At 39.9% G+C, this 23,867-nt stretch overlaps 1 protein-coding gene across 2 annotated transcripts in view; it reads right to left on the reverse strand.

Moving 5' to 3' along the window:
- Positions 1-17: 17 nt before the first annotated feature.
- Positions 18-23,867, reverse strand: part of LOC143297285 (junction-mediating and -regulatory protein-like) — a 31,983-nt gene continuing 8,133 nt past the window's right edge. The window contains exons 3-12 of one of the 2 annotated variants that reach the window (XM_076609555.1): positions 23,523-23,693; positions 23,121-23,130; positions 21,064-21,145; positions 20,327-20,417; positions 18,207-18,372; positions 17,350-17,528; positions 16,000-16,086; positions 14,794-14,889; positions 13,465-14,131; positions 18-9,509 (exon numbers count right to left, since the gene is read on the reverse strand). In XM_076609555.1, the coding sequence (XP_076465670.1) occupies positions 9,307-9,509; positions 13,465-14,131; positions 14,794-14,889; positions 16,000-16,086; positions 17,350-17,528; positions 18,207-18,372; positions 20,327-20,417; positions 21,064-21,145; positions 23,121-23,130; positions 23,523-23,693 (1,752 nt within the window). In that variant the 3' untranslated portion in view covers positions 18-9,306. Of the gene's footprint in view, positions 9,510-13,464; positions 14,132-14,793; positions 14,890-15,999; positions 16,087-17,349; positions 17,529-18,206; positions 18,373-20,326; positions 20,418-21,063; positions 21,146-23,120; positions 23,131-23,512; positions 23,694-23,867 lie in introns of both variants that reach the window. The other variant, XM_076609554.1, reaches the window with a different exon arrangement.

A 23,867-nucleotide genomic window follows, 5' to 3' on the forward strand; every position in this document is an offset into this window, starting at 1 on the left:
AGAGAGAAAAGAGGGAAGAATTTTTCCAGTATTTTTATTATAAGGATGAGCATCAAAATTTCTTGAAAAGGGGGTGGCACCAGCCTCTCTAATTTGGAGATTAGTTCGTGCCACCCCACGAAAAGAGTTTAGCCCCCAATATTTTGGGGGTTTTGCAAGACAATTTCCAAAATTTAACATTCCCCTGTTTCTACCCCCACAAGTAAAAATGCCAGCACATCAGGTATACAAATTCTAAACTCAACTCCTACCCCATCCAGCCACTCCACAACTGGTCACATGTCAAACAAGCATTTCCTCATCATACACCATACCTCTCGAATAAGCTTCAGTGTTTTCTCTATACAACAGACACTGTGGGTGGCCAGTCACCCATACCTCTCTAATAAGCTTCAGTGTTTTCTCTCGAACGCCAGACACTGTGGGTGGCCAGTCACCCTTACTGCTCATAACTCAGTAAGAGTCTTCAGCCTTTTCCTTCATGCTCTGGAGCTCATGGGTGTCTGGTCACCCATATCAAATAAACCGGCAGCTTGCAGCTGCATTTCAGTAGTGTGGTGTGCATGTCTGTGTGCCAGTGTGACGTGCTGTGCGCGTGTGTACAGCGTCCTGTGTTGTATCTTTTGTGTGCGACATATATACATGTGCAGTGTGTATGTGAGAGAGAGTGCATGCATTCTGTGTATCTGTGTGGTGTGCATGTGTGCACACGCATGTGTGCATTCTGCGGGTTGCATTTGTTTTGTGTTGCACATGCTTGCACACATTTGTTGTGATGTGGGTGGGTGTGTTGTGCATGTTTTGTGGGGTGTGTGGTCTGGGTGTGTGACATGAAAGAGATATCAAGTGTCATGACTATATGAAGACCATTGGTAACTGGTCACCCATGAAGTCTGGCAAGGTATAGGAAGCCAAACACCTATGTAAAATCCAAGGGTGACTGGTCACCCATGAAGTCTGGCAAGATATAGGAAGCCAAACACCTATGTAAAATCCAAGGGTGACTGGTCACCCATGAAGTCTGGCGAGGTGTAGTAAGCCAAACACCTATATAAAAACCATGGGTGACCCGGTCACCCACAAAGTCTGGCAAGGTATTGTAAGCTAAATGCCCATATAAAAACCATGGGCGACTGGTCACCCAGGAAGTACTTCATGTTGGTTTAAACACAGGTACAGCAAAGGTTAACCAAGGGCAAATTAAAAGTATTCCCCTGCTTAACACACCTGTCAAATTGGAAATGACTGAACATGGCTGAAAAAGTGAAACATAAAATGGGAGAGAAAAGAACAAAATCAATGTTGTGAATCAAATGTTTTTGAAAATACTACCATAAAATGACGGTCTTTGTACTGGTAATGGAAAATAAAAATAATGTACCTCTATGGAGGGTGGGGCTGGGGGGGAACTTTCAAGGAAGATTAACTTTTTATGTCAATTCCTGAAAAGTGCATGTGTGGGAGTTGATGTTCTGCAATGTTTTAAGCAATTGCTGTAATAAGATATGGTTAATGAGTTGGTTGTTAATTGTTGCTGATAGTCCATGTGATTGCCCAGGGCCATATCAGGACTGTCAAACCATACAAATGCTCAACACAAAACTCACATACACACACACACACACAAAAAAAAAGCAACCTGTAAGATAAACCTACAAAACAGTTCATGACACATTATCCTTACCATTTAGCTCCTTAGGACAAATAAGATTAGGCTGTGCTCAGGCCACCAGCCATTCTGCTTGATTTATCATCCCCAGATTACAAAAAATCATAAAAAAAGGGAAAAAAAAATTTCAAAGCCAAACAAAAAAACGACAACATAAAAAAGGCCAAATAGGCAACTAACAATGCAGAATGGTCAGCGAGTGTCCATCCCAGTGTTTACAATTTCACTACAAAATGACTGGGAAAGCTGCTGGCAAGGTCTTCACTGAATTTGGGATATACATCCATAAAAATTTACAAAGGGAAACGCCTCCATAAACCTTTACGGTAAAATCCTCCAGATACAGTGAATTGAACAGTTTGACAGGGTTATATATATATATTAATATATAATTAAAACAACAAAAAAAGCATACATCTTTTAATTACTAAATTATTGGCAAAGCTCATGCAGATTTGTGAAAGTTGTGTGGAAGAACTTTCGTGTTTACCACCATCCACAATCCCTGACAACCACCCCAGTTTGTGGGCTTCCTTATTTAACTGAATTTCAGAGCAAAAATTACTGAACTGTCAGTCAATGAGAAAACTGAACACTGTCAACCAATAAACAATAAACATGCACTTCACAAACCCTCATTGTTCTCATTTGTTGGATGTTAACTTGGTCTGTTTAATTTTCTCTTGGTTGATAGTGAAGCATTTTTGGCTGCACACAATGACGGATGGAGGTCGGGGTTTGTTAATGATGCACACAAATTTCTTCACATAAACTTTTGCTCCAAAATGACATGAAGTTTGTAATGTATTGCCTCTTGCCATGTTTCAAATATATCTTCTGCCAAATCTATTAGTCTCCTTTAACCACAGAGCTCTGGGAGGCGGTAGCAGTGCCACATGTCAAATGGGGGAAGGTGATGCTCTGCATGGGGTGATATGACAGGTGAAATAGCCAAATGGTTAAAGCAAAAGCGTTGGACTTTGAGGGTCCTGGGTTTGAATCTTGGTATCAGCCCTTAGTGGGTCAAGGGTGGAGATTTTAAAGGGTGGAGATTTTTTACGATCTCCCAGGTCAACATATGTGCAGACCTGCTAGTGCCTGAACCCCCTGCATGTGTATACGCGCACGCAGATCAAATACGCATGTTAAAGATCCCGTTATCCATGTCGGGGGGTTCGGTGGGTTAAAGAAACAAGAACATACCCAGCATGCAACCCCCCCGGACTCCCCCAAAACAGAGTATGGCTGCCTACATGGTGGGGTAAAAACAAAAAACCGGTCGTACACATAAACTGTTACATGTCTGTCGGAGTGTGTATGTGTGCATGCCTGAAATCTGACTAAATGACACCGGAAACAAATGATGAGCACCCAGTGACAGCTGTCAGTTGGCTCTACCCAGGGAGGCAGCCTGTTGTGCAAATGACCCCATGTTTGTAAAACGCTTAGAGCTTGGTCTCCGACCGAGGATAGGCGCTATATAAGTATTCATATCAATCAATCAATCAATCAATAAAGCAACTGCCAGCTACGTTTACAGCCAACTGATGCAAAGGGTAAACCAACACTGACGAATGAAGAATAATGAAAACTTATGTTCACAACACTGTACGGAAAATGATAATGAAACTGGACTTCACAACACTATATGAAATATGATAATGAAACTTACATTTAACCACAATTTCTTAAATATGGAAATCAACAAATTACCAATCTGCCAAATAGATTATACTTCAGTAATCAGTGCTAAAGCTGGTCATGACATGAAAAATAATTATTTTAAGGTAAAAATGATGAAAATAAAAGCAAAACAATAATTTTTACAAGCATCTTGGTGAAAACCTGACATATACACACCAAATTATAATGATCAAATGTACTGATTTGAAAAAAAAGTGATTTTAATATAATGTAAGTGAAGCAATATGCCACATAAATAGATTCATACACATGTAACACGAGGGCACTCATGAGAAAGTCTTCACTCTTTGTGAAGTATGCAAACAAAAATCATTTTAAAATATGATTAATCACAGTTCCAGGAAAAATGCTGTATAATTTCAATACACAGCAGCTTTTGCTCCACTAACAGCAGAACAATCTGTTAAAATTTTCATTCTCAATAACACAAAAAAACCTATAACAAAGCCAAGATTATTTTCATAGGTCATCATTTGAAACATTTATAGGTCATCATATCATTACTTCCTAAAATTCAGTGTACTGTGGTTAGTCAATCATATTTACAATCCAACTGATCATGCTTTGGATTCCCCCCCCCCCCCCCCCCCCCCCCCCCCTTGGATTGAAGGTTACATATCTCATTTGAAATATCATCATCAGTATTTTGAACAGTTCATACATATCACTGTAAACAAAATACATTATAAGCTAAGCTATTGCAGAGTACAAAAGCGACAATTAATTTGCAAGGGTGTTTCAACTCCATAACATAAATAATTGAATATTTTAGTCCAGATAATGAAATGGGTCAAAACCAGGAAAAAGAATTGCACATGGACACACTTCAATGGCAAAACAAAATCATTCACAAAACACACAGCCTTCCTTTTCCATCTGTACACTTGTGGACATAATGTCTCTCTTACAAGACAATTATCACACAACCCTTCCCACATCTTTCCTTGAAACACCCACAATGTTCATAAATATAATGTCTCAGAACAAAAGGATGTGACAGAGTAACAGTTAACTGACTAGAAAATAGAACAGTTCATTGTTACTGACTGAAAAATAAAGGGCAGAAGTATATCAATAATGCCACTTTTTTCTTTTTTTTGGATGGAGAAGCATTCCACCCCTGACCCCCTCTCATCTCTCCATCCTCCACATCTGACATTCATTTATCTATCAGCTTTTTGAAAGCTGGTCTTGAAAAAGGACAAAAAATGAACCAACTAGAAACAAAACTAAAGAAACCTAAAACTATGACATGTGGGCTCAAAAGCATTCCGATGTCAAATAATTGTAAAACGGTGGAAAGAGAGTGGTTTTAGTGGCAGGTGAGAAAGGGCTAATGATTTCCTGGTATCTGAGGTTACAATAACATTCCAGGGATTAACGAGAACATTCACACTGTCAACAGCATATCACAGTTTTATAAGTCATAACTTACCTGGAAGTTTCCCTTATGCACACCATTTGAAATAAAGTGGTTGGGAATGGTCTCACATTCACGCAATGAAATACACATACCATATTGTTCTCATAGTCTGTCCAGTTGATCAACCCAGATTAGTTGGCAGATGAAAGCTTTAGTATTGTAAAATTTACATTAATCTGAATTAAGATTTTGTTCACCTGCATCTCTGACATATTAAATAACCAGTCTAGCCTGTCTTTATCATCCCTATTGCTGATGTGTATTTCTTTTCAACAATTCTGAACTGTGATATCATCATTTCATACATACATCACTGATTGCGACAAACACCCCCAGGATTGCTAGAGGCCAAAATCTGGAAAACGAATTTGCCCATAATCCTAATCCAGAAAGTGAACCAAGCAAACCACCACCACTACCACCACCAACACACACACAAAACCAACCAACCAAACAAAAAACAAGAACAAAACAAACAATAGCAGCAAAATTGTGAGGGAACAATGTGGTATGTTTTTCCAACCACACATTTGTTTATCAACACTTTCACTTTAGGTTGGAGTGTGCATTCCTCCCCCCTCTCTTCCCCCCTATTTCTCAGTAACAATATTTGATAATTACACACAGTATCCTGTGCCATGTTCTCCTGCTTCTGCAGTATAATTGTTGAAATGAATAACACACTGCATTACACTGCTGACAAATAACAGTTAAGAAAAAGTATGCCACAAACTACTCAGACAACAGTGTGTTTAACTTGCTTACAATATATTGTTTTTAAACATATTTCTAAACATATACATCTTCATATGCCTTGAACGATTGGGATGTGCGTGCATGTGCGCATGTGTGTGTCTACATTTTGTGTGGAGTGGTGTGGGTTTGTGGGATGGAGCTGGAACGGGATGATCTGTGCGTGCGGGTGTATTTGTGTGTTTTTAGTATGCACACGTCATTGCATTTAAAAAATTTTTTTATTGTTAACGTGCAGCACTTTTTATCATCAGATTGGGCGTACCAAATGTCCTTTTATTATCACTAATTTTATTTATCTACATGTCAGTGAAAGTGGAAATGTTAATCTTCTGTTAAATAAACAACAAAATACTATAAAATAACATAAAAAGAAAAGAAAGGAAAAGAAGAAGAAAAAACGGGCAAACTCAAAAGACCTGTGGAAGTGGTAATCTAAATCATCCATAAAAAGAGACCTACTTGAAAAAGTCAACTGGAACCTTGAGTACATAATCAAACATAAGCTGTCTATGTACAAAGTACATGTGTCTCAATGTGAAAACCATGGACGTCTATGTAGAAACCATGGGTGTGTTATCCACCCATATTTGATGGATCATTAAGTTCAGAGATAACAAGCTGCCCAGGTGGAAAATTTATCTGTGCAATCCACACACATTTCAATGACATTAAGCTTAGTTTTCAATGGTCACTTGCTTTCTTTTCTATTTGTTGCTTCCATGTTCAGGTTACTGGTGTTCACAATCATCAATTATTTTTTAATCATGGGTTTGGTTTATTTATCTATGGGTTTGCTTAATTTCTCTGGATTCACTATCTATGGACTGGGTTAATTCTATGTGTTTGGTTTATTTAACCATGTCCAGTAATAACATGTTTCATAAAGGAAATTTTCTATCTAAAGTTACGTTTAAATAACATACCTACTGTGACCCACTATTGCAGACTCCGGCAGGGGTCTGACATTCCTGTCCTGTGCAAACTACTATCCGCCTATGCGGAGAAAATGAAAGTAGCTACGGCCGATAACCTCCCGGAAATAGGTAACCTCCCCTTTGCCCCCTTGACTTGTGCCCTCTTTTTCCGGCAGCCAACATGACTCCTGTTCCTGTGCTCTTCATATGGCTAAGTTTTTTTGTATTTTCTGTCTGTCTGTCGATTCTCTGGCATTCTTGTTTTTAGTCAAATTATGTCTCCAACTAGATCACATAATTATATAGCTCGATTGGGCGATCGCGCTAAAATTATGTTTCATAACCTATATTTTACTGCCAGACTACATAGTGATTATTTGAATGGTGTATAAATGGGGAGACAGATAATGGAATTTTATCATCATTATTCTGATGTTTGGTAAAACACACACAACCGGTACACATCCGTCTTTAGTGCTGTGACCACAATTACGGTGTGATAAAATCAATAATGTTTACAACAAAGCTTTTTAACTTACTGGTCTGTAGTCATGTGGCAAAGCAGTTTCACGCACAGTATATACTGATGATGTAATGTTCATAAGAAACATTTCTATTGCTAGTAATCGTAATGCAGGTTTTATCAGCACATGTATCACAGTCCAACTCAATGCAAATAAGGATAAATATTTCTGGTGACTGAATAAGAGCAGCATGAAAAACAAACATTTCCTACAGTCTATTCCAGTCAATTATAAACTTGTTTCAATCTTTCCAGTCAACTCAAATTAAGTGAATATGTTCTGTAAAAGAAAATGGGTTGATCTGGAAAAGAACTCCATTTGAATAAAAGTGGGACAAGATGAAATTCAAACAACACTTAATAAGGGTTCTCAGCTTCTCTCCAGGTACACAAGGGTGTTCGTATGTTTTAATTCCAACCAAAGAATGGAATGGGCCATTTTGTCTTTAAGGACTCAGGCTTGCTAACTACCTTGCTGCCACCTGCAGAAAAAGTCTCCAACTTAAGCAAGCAGCAGTTCCCTAAAGCTAGGGAACAACACTTAGTTCAGAGATGCGTTGGAGAAAGACACAAAATAGCCACTTACTACTGAAGATTAGACACCACTTGAGTGGTTTAAGCCCTTTTGGAGAGTGAATATGAAAGCTATGATAGTTAAATAGGAAGGAGTGTTAGAAATATGTCCCACACATCTATTGAGTCTTTGAGGTCTGGTGTGTTATTACATACCTAAAAGATGGAGAATCTGGTGGGTTGAAGTAGATGCTTTCTGATTTTCCTGCTAGTACCTCCATGCCTAAGATAATATCTGTGCACATTTTACATTCATCCTGTGATCTTTGCCAGTGTTTGTCAGGTGATAGAAAAACAAACATTCAGCATGCATCCTCCCCAACAGTTTGATTGCCAAAATGGTGGGGTAAAAAGGACCATAAAGCTCACTTGAAGAAATAGGTGAATATGGTAGTTATGGCCCATGAATGCGTAAGGGATGGATTCCAACAATTTGATTGCTTTTTTTTCAGAAAATTCATTATTTACATGCCTGTTTCTGCCTTTTCTTCCTTAAGACTAAGTGCAGGCCTGAGGTATTCCTGTGGATCACCACTCAGTTTCATTTTCTCATCTGTGGGCCAAAGCGCTCCATAGTCATCAATGTTTTCTGTCAGGATGGAAAACAAGCACCAGGCCTTCCCTCCTGTCTCCTGTTGATTTCAGTTCACTCTGTCTGCTCCCCACCCACCAAGCCCCAACACTCAACTGAATTTCAACTCAAGCTCAACTTATAACCTCCCCCCCAAAAAAAACCAACAACAAAAAAACAAAAAAAACAACAACAAAAAACCCAACACACTAAACAAACAATTCAGCTAAAAATAAAGGTAAAAGAAAATTCATCTGAACTACAACTTAAACAGAATAACAAATCAAAATTGTAAAATAACATAAAAACAAAAAGAAACAATTCTTAATAAATATTTAAATACAGATGTAGAAATCAAAAAGGATTTCTTTGTAGAATAGTGAAAAACCATTTCAATCCACAGCTATGATTCCATTTCTAAACTGATCACGACGCACATGAATCTCTCCTTTCTCTCTAAAGATATACAAACTAAAGTTTATAACCTCTCTGAGATCCATCTGCTGTCAAGTCAGGTGTCCAGTTTCTTGCTCCTCTCAAACAAACAACAAGAGCCCCACATTGCAGCATGTCTTCAAGGTGGTGGTGAGGGGTCTTCATTTCTATCAGTACTGTAAACATTCAAACACAGCTCAGTACACTGTATGGTAGTCTCTGACCTGGAAGTACCAGAACCTCGCCTCAATTTCACCAGTGCCACCGTGTGCATTAAACTTACCAACTCTCTCCACCATCCCCTCACCTCCACAAAATACAAGGGCCTTATTACTATCAATCCCTGAGTTTTCCAGAGTAACTACAGCTCTACTCAGCATGGAAGCTTTCTCAGGGCTTTCATAATGACATCAAAACAAAACAGTATTTACACCCTCAAGTGGAGTAGGTTAAATCCCTGGTGAGGTTCTGTGAAGCATATCCCTAAAACTAGTATAACACTGATACTCTCTTAATCATTATCATTTATCTCTGTCTTCAGTCAACAACAGTTTACTCACCGATTTCACCAGTTACTCTCTTGATATCATTTGTCTCTTGTCATCTGTCAATAACAATTTACTCAACAATTTCATCAGCTACTCTCTATATTTGCTTTGTTTGTCTCTATCTTCAGTCAACAACAAATTGCCCATCAATTTCTTTCATTACCACCAATCATTCTCCTCAGCTTTCCATTTACTCATCAAATTCATCATCGTCTTCCTCACTGCTCTCTGCCTGTGGCGACGCTTCGCGGGTGACTCGGTTGATGTTGGCTAGGGTGTTCCGTAGTAACTGCTGGTGGGAGTCGGTCATGGACGTTGCAGGACTATCATGGGTCACTGGTTTCAGCTGCACCCCACTACGGATCAGCGCAAACATGCTGGCTAAGGGATCAGCTGCAATGAAAGAACACAAATATTAATTTTCCAAAAACACAAAAGATTTCAACAATATGCACAAAGCAGCATTCCACATTGTTTAAAAGGAAATTTTCTTCCTAAAATTACGTTCAAGTAACATACATACTGTGACCCACTAGTGCAGACTCCAGCAGGGGTCTGATTCCTGTCCTGTGCAAACTACTACCTGCCTATGCGGAGAAAATGAAAGTAGCTATGGCCAATAACCTCCTGAAGTAGGTTACCTCCCCTTTGCATCCCTGACTAGCGTTCTCTTTTTCCGGCAGCCATCTTGACTCCTGCTCCTGTGCTCTGCATACGGCTAATTTTTTTTTTGTATTTTCTGTCTGTCTATCGATTCTTTGGCACTCTCGTTTTTTCCTTTTTCTCCCTTAACTCTGTGATGAGTTATCTGGGAGCCACACAGAAGTACTGTTCACCAGTTTCCTCCAGGTCTGTCAGTTGTGCGTCAAAAGCCTGGGTCTCATCAAATGTATGTCCGGCTATTTTTTCGGTCTACCTTCATTTCCTCAGTTTGACATTTTTTTTAACAAAATTTTTTTCGTTTTCTCCGCACAGGCGGGTAGTAGTTTACACAGGACAGGAATGTCAGACCCCTGCTGGAGTCTGCACTAGTGGGTCACGGTTAAGTATGTGTAATTAAACACATGATTTTTCTACACTGTTGCTCTTTATCATCCAAGGAACACTCCAGGGTAAGCATTTTTCATGTAGGGCTGATAACACTGGTCAACTTACAAAACATTGTTGTGTTCTCAGACTGACCACCATGGTACAAGGAAATGCAAGACAACTATGGTGATAAACTTTTGGGTGGTGGTCTAGATGCTACTGCTAGTCTTTGTGATGATATGATAAATGCATGTAAAAGAACTAGACATGTAAAAGATCACATGGCAACATTGAGTGCTGATCCTCACAAAATTTTGAGAAATAAAACAACACTAGATATACAGTATATTCTTCCGATTTTTTTTCTCTCTTGAGTGCATGTGTGTGTGTGTGTGTGTGTGTGTGTGTGTGTGTGTGTGTGTGTGTGTGTGTTGTCATGTTCACTGGGATAAAAAAAAAAGATGTACAATAGAAAACAAACCAAGAAACAGTGGAAATGTATTTTGTACACCTCACACTGCATTAACAGAAATGCACATACAGTTGATCAATGAAAAACCCAGACATTTCATCACGATTATTGAACATTAAAACGTACAAAAGTGTGTCCATCATTAAGGTATCACACAGACAATGTTATCTGGAGAATTGAATTCTGCTTCCTGGCTTATTATCAAAAAAGAAAGAAAACAAGAGAAAGAAACAGTGGCATCAGAAAGATAGTGTGTTCTCCCCAAGAAGAACATGCCCAGTTACACACAAAGTAAGTTCTGTATCAAACACATACATAATAAGTGTATCCACCACATACGTAATGTTAAGTACAAATGCAGTCCTTTTTAGCACTGTGCAATCATCAGCTGATGAGGTACTCCTTTATTATATTTTATATCATTTTTTTTTTTTTTTTTTTTAGGACAGAGACGTATCACATCATTTTCAAATATTTACGTTTAATTCTTTTTCTCAAAGACTGTCAGTACAAAAAATATTTTTCACCAGCAAGGATTTTTACAGATACTCACACTGATCTGTTCCTGTACTTCAGATTATATATTTTTTCCCTTTGCCTCAATCTTCATATACAGCTGAACCTGTTTTGTCAGTGTGTGTGTGTGCGATGTATAGTGAGTACTAAAAAACATGGGCTCGCTCCGAGTTTCTCTTTGAGTTAATATGAGAAAGCTTACATGAGAAAACAACTGAAGCATGAAAACACTTTCATGTAACTAAAGAAAAATTCTTTTAATGACAATGTTCCGTGCACATATGCACAGACCTACGAGCTGTGCAGAAAATGTGGCATACATACCTACATGACAGCATCACTTACCGTTTGATGTGCTGCACGCACAATGTGTGCTGACTTTTGACTCAAAAACTTCCCACCAAAGGTCTAAGGGTAAAAACTCAGAAAATAACTCAGCAATCATCTATCTTTAGAGTATCTTCCCTTGATCTAAACTGATTCAATCCTGAAGAATCCATGATTTGAAACAATGCACTTGACACCAGTCCTTTTGCTGTGAATAAGGCATCCAAGTGAAATGGGTGGTCATATCACTTGAAGAAGTGCTTCAAGAATTATTCAAAGTGGTTCTGATGATGAGCAAGGCTATTCAGAAAATTAAAACAAATGCAGAGAAACTGAAGATGATTTACATGAAGGTGAAGTCAATATGGATGAAAGTGAAAACAATGAAGGTGATGACACTGACGAGACATGGGATGAATTCTGTATTGCAAGTGACAGTGTGTGCTTCTCATCATCATCTTTTATTCTGTGCTTGTGTATGAAATTGAAATTTATAACAGTATTCAGTATTAACTCTTTGGATGTCTGAGGTGAATGAAAGATTCCGTAACATTATTTTGTGATGTTTTGACATATTCCTGTTCATGCTTTAACCCCTAGGCTGCCTGCATGACGAGATAACTCGTCATGGCAAGCATGTATGCTTCGCTGCCTGCATGACGAGATAACTCGTCATCGAAATATTCTGACTTTTCCCTGGTTTGCATTCACTTCCTTGGCAAAAATAGTGGTAGCTTTAGCCTGGGGAATCTCTCTAGATTCTATTCATAGCTAGAAACCCCATCTACGTCATGAAGCAGTCCTTTATTTGAACGTTTTGGTTGGGTCACTGTCCAAGTGTTTGCCTGACTTCTCTCCTCGCTCGCTCAACAAAATGTCGGACTGACGCCGTGCTCAAGACATGCGATCGTGACGAACTAAATCAACCATGATTTCTTTCTTTAGCTGATGCTCAGAAAGAATTGAAGCGTAAATTCGAAGGAGAAGATAGAGATGAACATTTATAGGACGATCTGATAGAAAATAAATGAATAATGAAGAGAGTGGCCACGATGCGACTGTCAGTGAGTGATGCCGGCTGTACAGATCTTAGCAGACGACAGATGACCGAATTAGCAGCAGAGCGATAGTCTTGGCACGCAGCCAACGCGGTCTGATGAGAACTGAATCAAGTGACCGTGTGAGAGGGGTGAGGAGGAGGGGGGTGGAGACTGAGGGGGCGTGGCCTCACATCCATCTTATCACTTGGAGAAGTCACAATGTATTGTGTATCTATCTCTTAAAAAAATATATATATATTGTGGTTGTTCTAGTATGATTTTGTGTTTGCAGATATCCATTTGTCCAGAAAATATGATGTTTTTGTGCAAATTACCTGACTAATGTTTGTAATGAACAAGTTGAAAATGTGACAAAAAACAAAACACTGATTTCAAAACAACAGCATGTCACTAAAAATATATAAAATGGGAAAACAGCATGTGTTTTGTATTCTTTATTCATTTACCTTTCAGAAAATATATACTTTTATGGGTCTTTCTCCAATAACAAAGAGCACAGAATTTTTTGAAAATTTATACCCGCTTTTTGTGAAAAAACCCTGGCAAAGAGATTTCACTTAAATCTTATTTTCCTGGCAGCGAAAGGGTTAAGCAGAATGTAAGTTTTGTTGTTTTTCACTTTTTTGTCTCCTTGCATGGTTGGTTAACAGAGGGAAAAAAAAAGTGACACAAACACAACAGTGCCACAGATGAAAGAATTTTCTTTTCAATGAATCTGTAAATAAGGGGCAAAAATCTCCATTTGAAAAGTATCAAAAACAGCCCGTTTCCTGTCTGCACACGCCCACTGAGCACCTTGCCTGAGGTGAAAATTCACCTAACTGAAGTATGCGGTAATAGATTTAATGAATTATAGATGTGTTTCGTTACTTTGTGTAGGATGAATTGAACCATGTTGTTTTGCACTGCACTACACTGCACTGTCCAACCAGTTAAGTCTTACCTTCTTCCGCAGGCACTTCTTTCTGAGGTCGCTGGGAGGCAGGTTTCAGGCGGCCTCGTCCAGATGCTATTTCTCGAAGGTCAAGGCCACCACTCCCACTGCTTTGCTGGTCGCTCTCTTCTGCATCAGTGTCTCTGCTCTTCAGACGGCTTTTGGCATCAGCGAAAGGATTCCCTCCCAGTGACAGGCCCCCTACAGTATTTAGCAGCATGGGAGGAGGAGGAGGGGGTGGTGGAGGAGGAGGAGGCGGTGGTGGTGGTGGTGGTGGTGGAGGTGGAGGAGGAACGGCAGGGGAGAGCACCACGTCTTCTTCTCTCTCGTCCAGCACCGGGGGCGGCTCTCCCTTCACGTAGATAGTGACGGCAGCGTCTTCTGGTCTGTTCTTGGCCAGAGACTTCCTGGGGCGGGCCCAAGGTTTCTGCGAGTCTTCCCTGCCCTTGGGTGACCTGACTGAGGCCCCTCCTCCTCTGCTGTTGTTGGCACTGCTGTTCCGTGGTGAGCTGTCTGGTTTGGCCAAGGTGTGCTGGGGACGGCGTGAGGATGAGGAACGGGCGCTCGAGATGGAGGCAAGGGAACCGGTGCTACCACTCAAGCTGCCTGACAATCTGCTACGTTGGCTGGGTCGCTGGTAGCGCGGGGGTTTGATGGCAGCTGGGGCCGGGTATTTCTGGGGACATGTGCTATAGTTACATGATACATAACACGCCCCAAAATAAAATGGATTGTTTTCTTCACTTGGGTCTGATGTAACTTACTTATCTAGCACAAAACGTCACTGTTTTTTTTTCATCAATCGCATCTTGGTAAAAACATCACGCATTGTAAGCAACCACTCATTGTCTGGATCAAGTTTCATTTGTATTTTATACAATTTACCAAACGGTGTATCATTTTTTGACTAATCAGTATGTACTCCAATTAATTCTGCATTCACTGTGTGCACAGCATTTCATTTAAACACCCTAAGTTACATTCTTTCCATCAGGTATCAATACTAAATACCCTAACTAACTGGCATTCTTTTTATCAGGTATCAACACTAAACACCGTAACTTACAGTCATTCTTTTTATCAGGTATCAACACCAAACACCCTTACAGACATCATTTCTATCAGGTATCAACAATAAGCACCCTATCTTTCCATCAGGTATCAACACTTAAAAACCTTAAATCACTAAGCCAAACTGAAAAATGGATCAAAATATTACATTCTTGTACGGTAAGAAAAGAACTATCTGGACTGCTACAATTAAACCATGTGGCCAACCACTTATGCACATAAAGAATACACCTTACAATCAAAACATAAAAAACAAGACCAACATACCATTTTAAATGCCTTCAGTCGTTCCACTGTTTTCTTTCTCTCTTCATCATAGAAGTCTTTCTTTTTGAACAGTTCAGCTTTTTGTTCTTCTCTTTTCTGAAGAAATAGAGAGAGAGAGAAGTAACATTACAAGTGTTTCATCAGCACGATGACAACTGAGGTGACATAAGTTTACTTACACAAGAGGTGTAAGGTTATCAACTGTAAGTCAAAATGTCCACAGCTTCATGCACAAATAAATTTGACATGGCAAGTGACTTAGTGGCGTGTGTGTATTTGTGCATGTGCATGTATATGTGTGAATAGTTGGTGTGTGTATGTGTGTATACACATCCATGCTCCCAAGTGTGAATGTCCGAAAATGTGTGTTTGTATCAGTTTCATTTTGTTTTTAAATATTCTGAGCACAGCACCCACAAAAGCAGTCAAATTTACCCCACCCTTAAAAAAGAAAAGGAAAAAAAGGGCTTTAATCTTTTCAGATTTTAATAGCAGCAGTACATGAGCTTGTCTTCATTCCTGTTGTACACAAAGTTCACTAGCAACAGCTGATTTTGTCTGACAGGATGACGGGCGCAATAGCTGAGTGGTTGAAGAGTTGGACTTTCTATCTGAGGGTCCCAGGTTCGAATCTCAGTAATGGCATCAGGTGGGTAAAGGGTGGAGATTTTTCCAATCACCCAGGTCAACATATGTGCAGACCTGCTTGTGCCTGAACCCCCTTCATGTGTATACGGAAGCAGATCAAATACGCATGTTAAAGATCCCGTTTTCCATGTCAGCATTTGGTGGGTTATAGAAACAAAAACATACCCAGCATGCACACCCCTGAAAAATGGAGTATGGCTGCCTACATGGCGGGGTAAAAATGGTCATACACGTAAAAGCCCACTCATGTACATGTATACAAGTGAATGCTGGAGTTGCAACCCATGAATAAAGTAGTAGTTTGACAGCAAAGGGAGGAATCCTGCTTGACACTGAACTGTCTGGCGTTCATGCAAACATTGCCAGCAACTCCAGACAAAGAGGAATTATCTATTCACCTTTCTCTCTCGCTCTCTCTTTCTATATATATATATATCTATATATATCTATATATATATATATATATACAGAGAGAGAGAGAGAGAGAGATAGATAGATATGTGTGTGTGTGCATGCATGTGTGTGTATGTATGTGTGTGTGAAAGAAAAAAAGCTTACTATCTGTATGGAATGGTGTGCACGGAAACGTTCAGCTTCCTCCTCCTTTCGCTGCTCTTTCCCGATATATTTTTGTTCCAGATTTGTCTGCAACATAAAACATTATCAACATAATCACCATCATAACCATAGTCATACAACACTGTACTCTTCTTGGTCATCTCATAAAGAGTTTAACAAAAGCTTTCCTTCAAAACATAATGTCTGATGCCAATCAACTTGCTGTCTTTTGCGTGTAGATGGGAGCAAATCCTCCCCACAGCATAATATATCCCACTCACCCCCCTCCCTCAGGTATTCCCCACCTCTCCTATTCGCTGACACTTCTCCTACCCAACCTTTCTCCTTCCCAACCTTTAGTTCTTACATCTAGTGACCCAGTTTTAAATCTAATATACAATAATCTCCCAAATAGACCCGACTATCTACCTATCTATCTCTCTCTATATATAAATGTAGAAAGATTTTTTTTCTTCTTCAACTTGTTTTATTCAATTAAAAAGTATAAAATGGTAATGAGTCACATTCACTTGCCTAATTTCAGATATTTTTTGAGAAAACGTAAATGCAATAAAGATATTCACACATACAGTGGGAGAAACAGGGGTGTGGGGTACAAATACATAAATGTGTGGAGAAAAGAAAAAGAGAAAACTATCAAAATGACAAGATCAGTCATGTATGAAAGGGACTCGATTACACTGCTATAGGTTGACACAGTGTGCATACTAATTTGATCTGCAATGTGCTGTACAGAACTGTATAGTTTGGCAGAATACTACACTCTACTGAACCTACCATCACAGCAATTCTCCTAGTGAAATAAGGATTATTGTCACAGCAAAAAGTACACTGTCAACAGCAGCAATCCATCCATTTATTTTTCCTGCTGCTTCATCTGTCAAAGCAGATTTGTTTTATATTGGAGTTTAACTGGATAATTACAACTCTTTCTGCACTTCTGACCTCTGTCATGTTATCCAAATGACTAGCATCATGACAATCTCTAAATATCTTGTGGAGAGAGAGATATACAGAGAGAGTGAGTGACAGCAAGAGAGAGAGAGAGAGAGAGAGAGAGAGAGAGAGAGAGAGAGAGAGAGAGAGAGAGAGAGAGAGAGAGAGATTCTGGTCCATGCTTGATTCAACCTGAGAAATTTATGGGACCTCTCTCTAAATGTTACAACTACTAGGCCACCATTCGACTGTTCAACTAAGAAATGAAAACATCTTTTTACAGGGCAGGAATGAACTTCCCATCATGTAGTTCTCAGAAGCCCATTTCATTCATTTCAAATTGTAGCTCTCTCTCTCTCTCTCATGGACACACACACACAGAACTACACCCACTTTTTTGGTGCGAATACGAGCTCGCTGCCTGTGAAGTGATGCCAGTTTACTGCGGAGTTCTGTTAGTTCAGGATCATCTGAGGCACGAGGAACCTGGGAACTGAGGGTTTCGTCGTCGTCACTCAGCTCATCAACATTTTCCACAGCATCATGGAACGTTATGCTCTCCTCTTCTATCTCTGTAACCATAATCACCACCACTCCTGTCATCACTACCATCATTATTGTCTGATATGACACTGCTTTGTATTGTCAAAGAGCTGCTAAAATAATCATCAAAAACAAGAAAAATGTTCTGTGCCTTCCAGTCACAAATATGGACACACACAACAAAATAAACTCTCTTCCGGTGTTTTACCTTGGTACCAGCCCCTGACTGCATCTTGGGGCCTCTCCTAGCGGACAAGTTTAAGCCCCACAGTGAAGGGCATGACAGATAATCAATTAAATCCTGGTAGCTACCTGTGACAATTCAAAACCTGTACACACACACAAACACACACACATGCGTACACACACACACAATTCCCTGTACCATTCGCTGAAAAGTGTCTGCTGGTAGTAATTTAAGATATTCACACATACATGCAAATCCATCCACACCCTAACAGGGGCCAACATTAACTTTTTCTCCTGCTTACCCAGTTGGGCAAATCAAAGGAAAATTCACCTGCCCACATAGGTTTCATACTTGGCCAGCTGTCAGAAACTTACACGCATTAGACAAACATGGACACACACACACACATACACAGTAACAATACATTAATCTATTTGTCCCATGCTATCATGCAACCATCCAAGCTGAACCTTATCCAGGCAACCAGCACGACATCAACACCTCAGTCCCCACGTACCGGTGATCTGGCGGGAGCGGTTCTGAATCTTGGTGTGGACCAGCAGCTCCTTCTGGTGGAGGATGTCCATCTCTGTCTGCAGGATGCGGCACTGCCAGCTGTACACGCTCCTCTCCAGCTGCTCCAGCTCCTGGTAAATGGTGCTGCTCTCCCCCAGGAATCCTATCTGCAACAATCACATCAAACCCAGTTGTTGTTCAGTCACAATCCAATCCAATCCGTTGTTGCTCAGTCACAATCAAATCAAATCCGGCTGTTGCTCAGTCACAATCAAATCCAATCAGCTGTTGCTGAGTCACAATCAAATCAAATCCAGTTGTCACTCAGTCACAATCAAATCCAATCTGGTTGTTGCTCAGTCAAAACCCAATCCAGTTATTCCTCAGTCAGAAATCCAATCCAGTTGTCCCTCAGTCACAATCAAATCAAATCTGGCTGTTGGTCAGTCACAGCCCAGGGCCATCTGGCTGCAAAGAGGGGCCATTTCAGGGCTGGATGCCTGTCAGTTTTTAACCCTTTCGCTGCCAGGGAAATAAGATTCAAGTGAAATCTATTTGCAAGGGTTTCTTCACAAAAAATAGGCATGTATTTAAAAAAAATTCTGTGCTCTTTGTTATTGGAAAAAGACCCAAAAAAGTATATATTTTCTGAAAGGTAAATGAATAAAGAATACAAAACACATGATGTTTTCCAATTTTATATATTTCCTGTGACATGATGATGTTTTGAAATCAGTGTTTTGTTTTTTGTCACATTTTCAACTTGTTCATGACAAACATTAGTCGGGTAAAAAAAAAAAAAATCTAGACAAATGGATAATACCAGAACACACAAATTATACCAGAACAACCACAATTAAAAAAAAAAAAAAAAGACAGATACACACAATGCATTGTGACTACTCCAAGTGGTAACATGGATGTGAGGCCACAAACCCTTGGTCTCCATCCCCCTCCTCTTCACCCCTCTCACACGGTTACTTCATCCAGTTCTCATTGGACCGCGTTAGCCGAGTGCCAAGAAAATCGCTCACACTGTGTCCTGCTAATACTTCAGTCACTTTCTGTCATCTGTAACAGCCGTACAGCAGGAATCACCTGCTGAGAGTCGTATCTTGACCAGTCTCTTCATTGCTCCCTTTATTTTCAATCAAATTGTCCGATAAAAGTTCATCACTGTCTTCTTTGAATTTACACTTCAATTCTTTCTGAGCATCAGCTAAAGAAAGCAATCTTGGTTGATTTAGTGCACCATGATCGCATGTCTTGAGCACTATGTCCGACATTTTGTTGAGCGAGCGAGGAGAGGAACCAGGCAAACTCTGCGGCAGTAACCCAACCAAAACATTCAAATAAAGAGCTGCCTCATGACGTAGATGGGGTTTCTAGCTATGAATAGAATCAAGATAGATTCACCAAGCTAAAGCTACCAGTATTTTTGTTAACAAACTCAATGCAAACCAGGGAAAAATCTGAATATTTCGATGACGAGTTATCTTGTGGCAGTGAAGCGTACACACTTGTGCTAATGAGTTATCTTGTCATGTAGGCAGCCTAGGGGTTAAATATATGTAACAGTCCGGTTTTAGCTTGGTTTCATGATAGGACGCTTCTTTCCTTTTCACAATAGTGAGCTGAGTGTTTGTGTGTACGTTTTTTTTTGTGTGTGTGTACCTGTGTATGTCTGTGCATGCGTGTTGTGTGTTTGTGTTTGTGTGTTGGTGTTTTTTGGTGTGTTTTTTTTTCAGTGGTGATGTGTGCTAGTTTCTTAACACTTCTGATCAGAGTGTAGAGTATTGGTGGTTCAAAAAACCACAGTCAAAACTTTAAACACACATTCAGATGTGCACACACACTTCTTGCTTTCTCTCTGCTCTTTGTTGTATTTATCTCAGCTCCCTGTCTCTTGAAGCGATTGTTCATTATCCACTCCTATAGAAGAAAAAAAGTATTTACATACAAAAAATTTTCCATAAAAAACAAGGATCACATACACACATTTTACATAAACATTCACACACACTGCACACACATGGATACACACTGACAAACATCCACGGCCAAGGACACACACACAATCTATGAACGAATACATATACATAAACTCTGATGCTGACCCACCTGCTCTTTCACTTTGTCTCTCTCTTGGATCAACTGCTTTCTCTTGTTCTGCAGTAGCTGGACATTTTCACCGTGCATCCCAGTCTTCAGTCTGCACAGTGCATGATCTCTGATATCAACCGCATAGTAATGGTGGCCGCAGAGATAACAATACATGATTAAATACATGTAAAGGATGTCCAAGAAAATAAAGTAAAAACAATGCAGATTAAACCAACAGCATTACTGGCGTCTTCTGATATCCGTGTGACTGTACACAATTTGTCAGCAATGTCTTGATCTACTTTGGGAAAAGGAATTTCTCCCCAGAGATTATGTTGTATCTAACATACTTACCAAGACTTACTGGTGCAGATGATGTCAAGTCTGATTCCTGTCCTGTACAAACTACTGCCCCAAACTACCGCTTTACCAGGAGCATAACCAAATGTGCTTGGTCTGGTGTGAAGTACATGATATATATTTGTGTACCCACCAGAACAGATTTCTTCTACAGAATTTTGCCAGAGGACAACTCTCAAGTTGCTGTGGCTTCTTTTTCATTGCCAAGCGCTAGCTGCACATCAGAAAGGGATACTCAGTTTGATTTTCCAGACAAACTTGGGAGAAAGGGCGCGACCAGGATATGAACCCAGACAAACTTTTCTTCATAGACAGCCAGTGCATGAGCCACTGACCACAAACCCTGACAGTGAGTGACCCATGCTGTTGACAGTGTCATGACTCACACCACTCACCTCAACACTCGGTCGCCAGCCACAAGTTCAAAGGCATTTTTACCAAAGCGGTGTCTGTCTTCCTCCATCTTCTGCAGCAAACCTGCACAAAGTATTTCCATACAGGATTTTTTTCTTGCCATCCATTTTGCATACTGAAAATGATGAAATATGAAAGCTGTCTTCCATGTTTGTTTCTTTGTTTCTGTGTGTGTGTGTGTGTGTGTGTGTGTGTGTGTCCCCATCCGTGTTCATGTGTAATTTTTCTCTTTTGATTCTTCAAAATAGGAAAACGACTAAGATGTTATCAACTTCTATCTTCATGACCTCACTCAGTAATGTCTCTGAGAGGGTGAGGAAGAAGAACTAAAGGAAAAGAAAAAGTTCAATCTCAAAACTATCACTTTTTCAAATCATACAAATCAAGGAAAGAGAAATGGCTGTGACAGGAAGATACATTGTATTACATTTTTATCTGTACCTTTCAAACATTTCCAACACAGAAAAGGCAAAGAGAAAAATGAATAAAAAGGGCGAAGTAAAAAAAGTTGAAGTACTCTACAACTAATGACTATTCAGTATTTTCCATCTATCCAAGGCTTCCAGAGGAATGTTGTTCACTGTACTCTTCACAGAAAAAGTGACTGCAATGCTGTCTACACCTACACATCCATTCAGAATTTATCTTTAAAAAAAAAAGAAAAAAAAAGAAGAAAAGAGTGGTTAAAGCGTTAGATTTTCAATCCGAAGGTCCCAGGTTCAAATGACCTGAAAGGTAAAGGGTGGAGATTTTTTTTTTTATCTTTCAGGTCAACAGATGTGCTGACCTGCAAGTGCCTGAACCCCCTTCATGTGTATATTTGTATTTGTATTTCTCTTTTTATCACAACAGATTTCTCTGTGTGAAATTTGGGCTGCTCTCCCCAGGAAGAGTGTGTCGCTACAGTACAGCGCCACCCTGTTTTTTTGTATTTTTTCCTGCGTGCAGTTTTATTTGTTTTTCCTATCGAAGTCAATTTTTCTACAGAATTTTGCCAGGAACAACCCTTTTGTTGTCGTGGGTTCTTTTACGTGCGCTAAGTGCATGCTGCACACAGGACCTCGGTTTATCGTCTCATCCGAATGACTAGCGTCCAGACCACCACTCAAGATCTAGTGGAGGGGGAGAAAATATTGGTGGCTGAGCCGTGATTCAAACCAGCACACTCAGATTCTCTTGCTTCCTCTGTGGATGCATCACCTCTAGGCCATCACTCCACATTAATGCATGCAGAAGATCAAATACACATGCTAAAGATCCCATACTCCATGTTAGCATTCAGTGGGTTGTGGAAACAAGAACATACCCAGCATGCAACCATCCCGAACCCCCCAAAATGTGAGTATGACTGCCTAGATGGCATGGTTAAAAATGGTCATATGTATAAAAGCCCACTTGCATATATGAGTGAACGTGAGAGTCAGCCTACAAACGATGAATATCTGAAAAAAAAAACCAACAAAAAAACCCACTACACATGTCAACAGGATCATCAGGACTCCCAGACAGATTGGAGTGGCATAGTAAATGTTCATCCAATACACACCAGCCTGGGAAAATGATAATGGTTTTATTCATTTTAAAATCTAACCCTGTAAATTTATTTACAACTGGTGGTGGTCATGTGGTGATAAAGATGAGATTACTGTGCAAGTCACTGATGTGCAGCGATGCGAGATGGCTGTGCAGTCCAAACCAAGTACAGTGGGGACAAACACCACAACAAATCAAAGCTCCCGTTCTAGATTATATAAACAGCACTGCCTTTGTACACGCCACAATGAGTAGCAGATGATGTACAGGTCTTGTAATCATTTTTGTACATGTCCACAGTCTGTGAGTAGTAGATGATGTACAGGTCTTGTAATTACCTCTGTATACCTCCACAGTCTGTGAGTAGTAGATGATGTACAGGTCTTGTAATTACCTTTGTATACCTCCACAGTCTGTCAGTAGTAGATGATGTACAGGTCTTGTAATTACCTTTGTACACCTCCGCAGTCTGTGAGTAGTAGATGATGTACAGGTCTGTAATTACCTTTGTATACCTCCGCAGTCTGTGAGTAGGAGATGATGTACAGGTGTTGTAATTACCTTAGTGTCCATCCGCAGTCTGTTAGTAGTAGATGATGTACAGGTCTTGTAATTACCTTTGTACACCTCCGCAGTCTGTGGGTAGCAGATGATGTACAGGTGTTGTAATTACCTTTGTACACCTCCGCAGTCTGTGAGTAGTAGATGATGTACAGGTGTTGTAATTACCTTTGTATACCTCCACAGTCTGTGAGTAGTAGATGATGTACAGGTGTTGTAATTACCTTAGTGTCCATCCACAGTCTGTGAGTAGCAGATGATGTACAGGTGTTGTAATTACCTTTGTACACCTCCACAGTCTGTGAGTAGTAGATGATGTACAGGTGTTGTAATTACCTTTGTACACCTCCGCAGTCTGTGAGTAGTATGTGATGTACAGGTCCTGTATCACGTCCAGAGCCTGTTCATGTTGTTCCTTCCACTCTGTGAACGCTCGCCTCCCTTCCTCCTTCACTCTCTGCCCTACGTCTGGGTTCTGTATTGTGTCCTTGGCTGCCTGCAGTTTCTTCAGAGCCATCTGCAACAGTGAATGTTAACATGTATACATGTCAATGCTTCATGTGTTTATACTGAAATGAATTTGAACAGCATGCACTTATATCACACTTTTCTCCTTTTCTCGCAGTACTTACGCTTTCACTTTCTCATTCAAAACAAAGTCTATTATAACTTCAAGCATTATAACTGATGT

The sequence above is a fragment of the Babylonia areolata genome, chromosome 22, assembly GCF_041734735.1.
Source record: "Babylonia areolata isolate BAREFJ2019XMU chromosome 22, ASM4173473v1, whole genome shotgun sequence".
Lineage (NCBI taxonomy): Eukaryota > Metazoa > Mollusca > Gastropoda > Neogastropoda > Buccinidae > Babylonia > Babylonia areolata.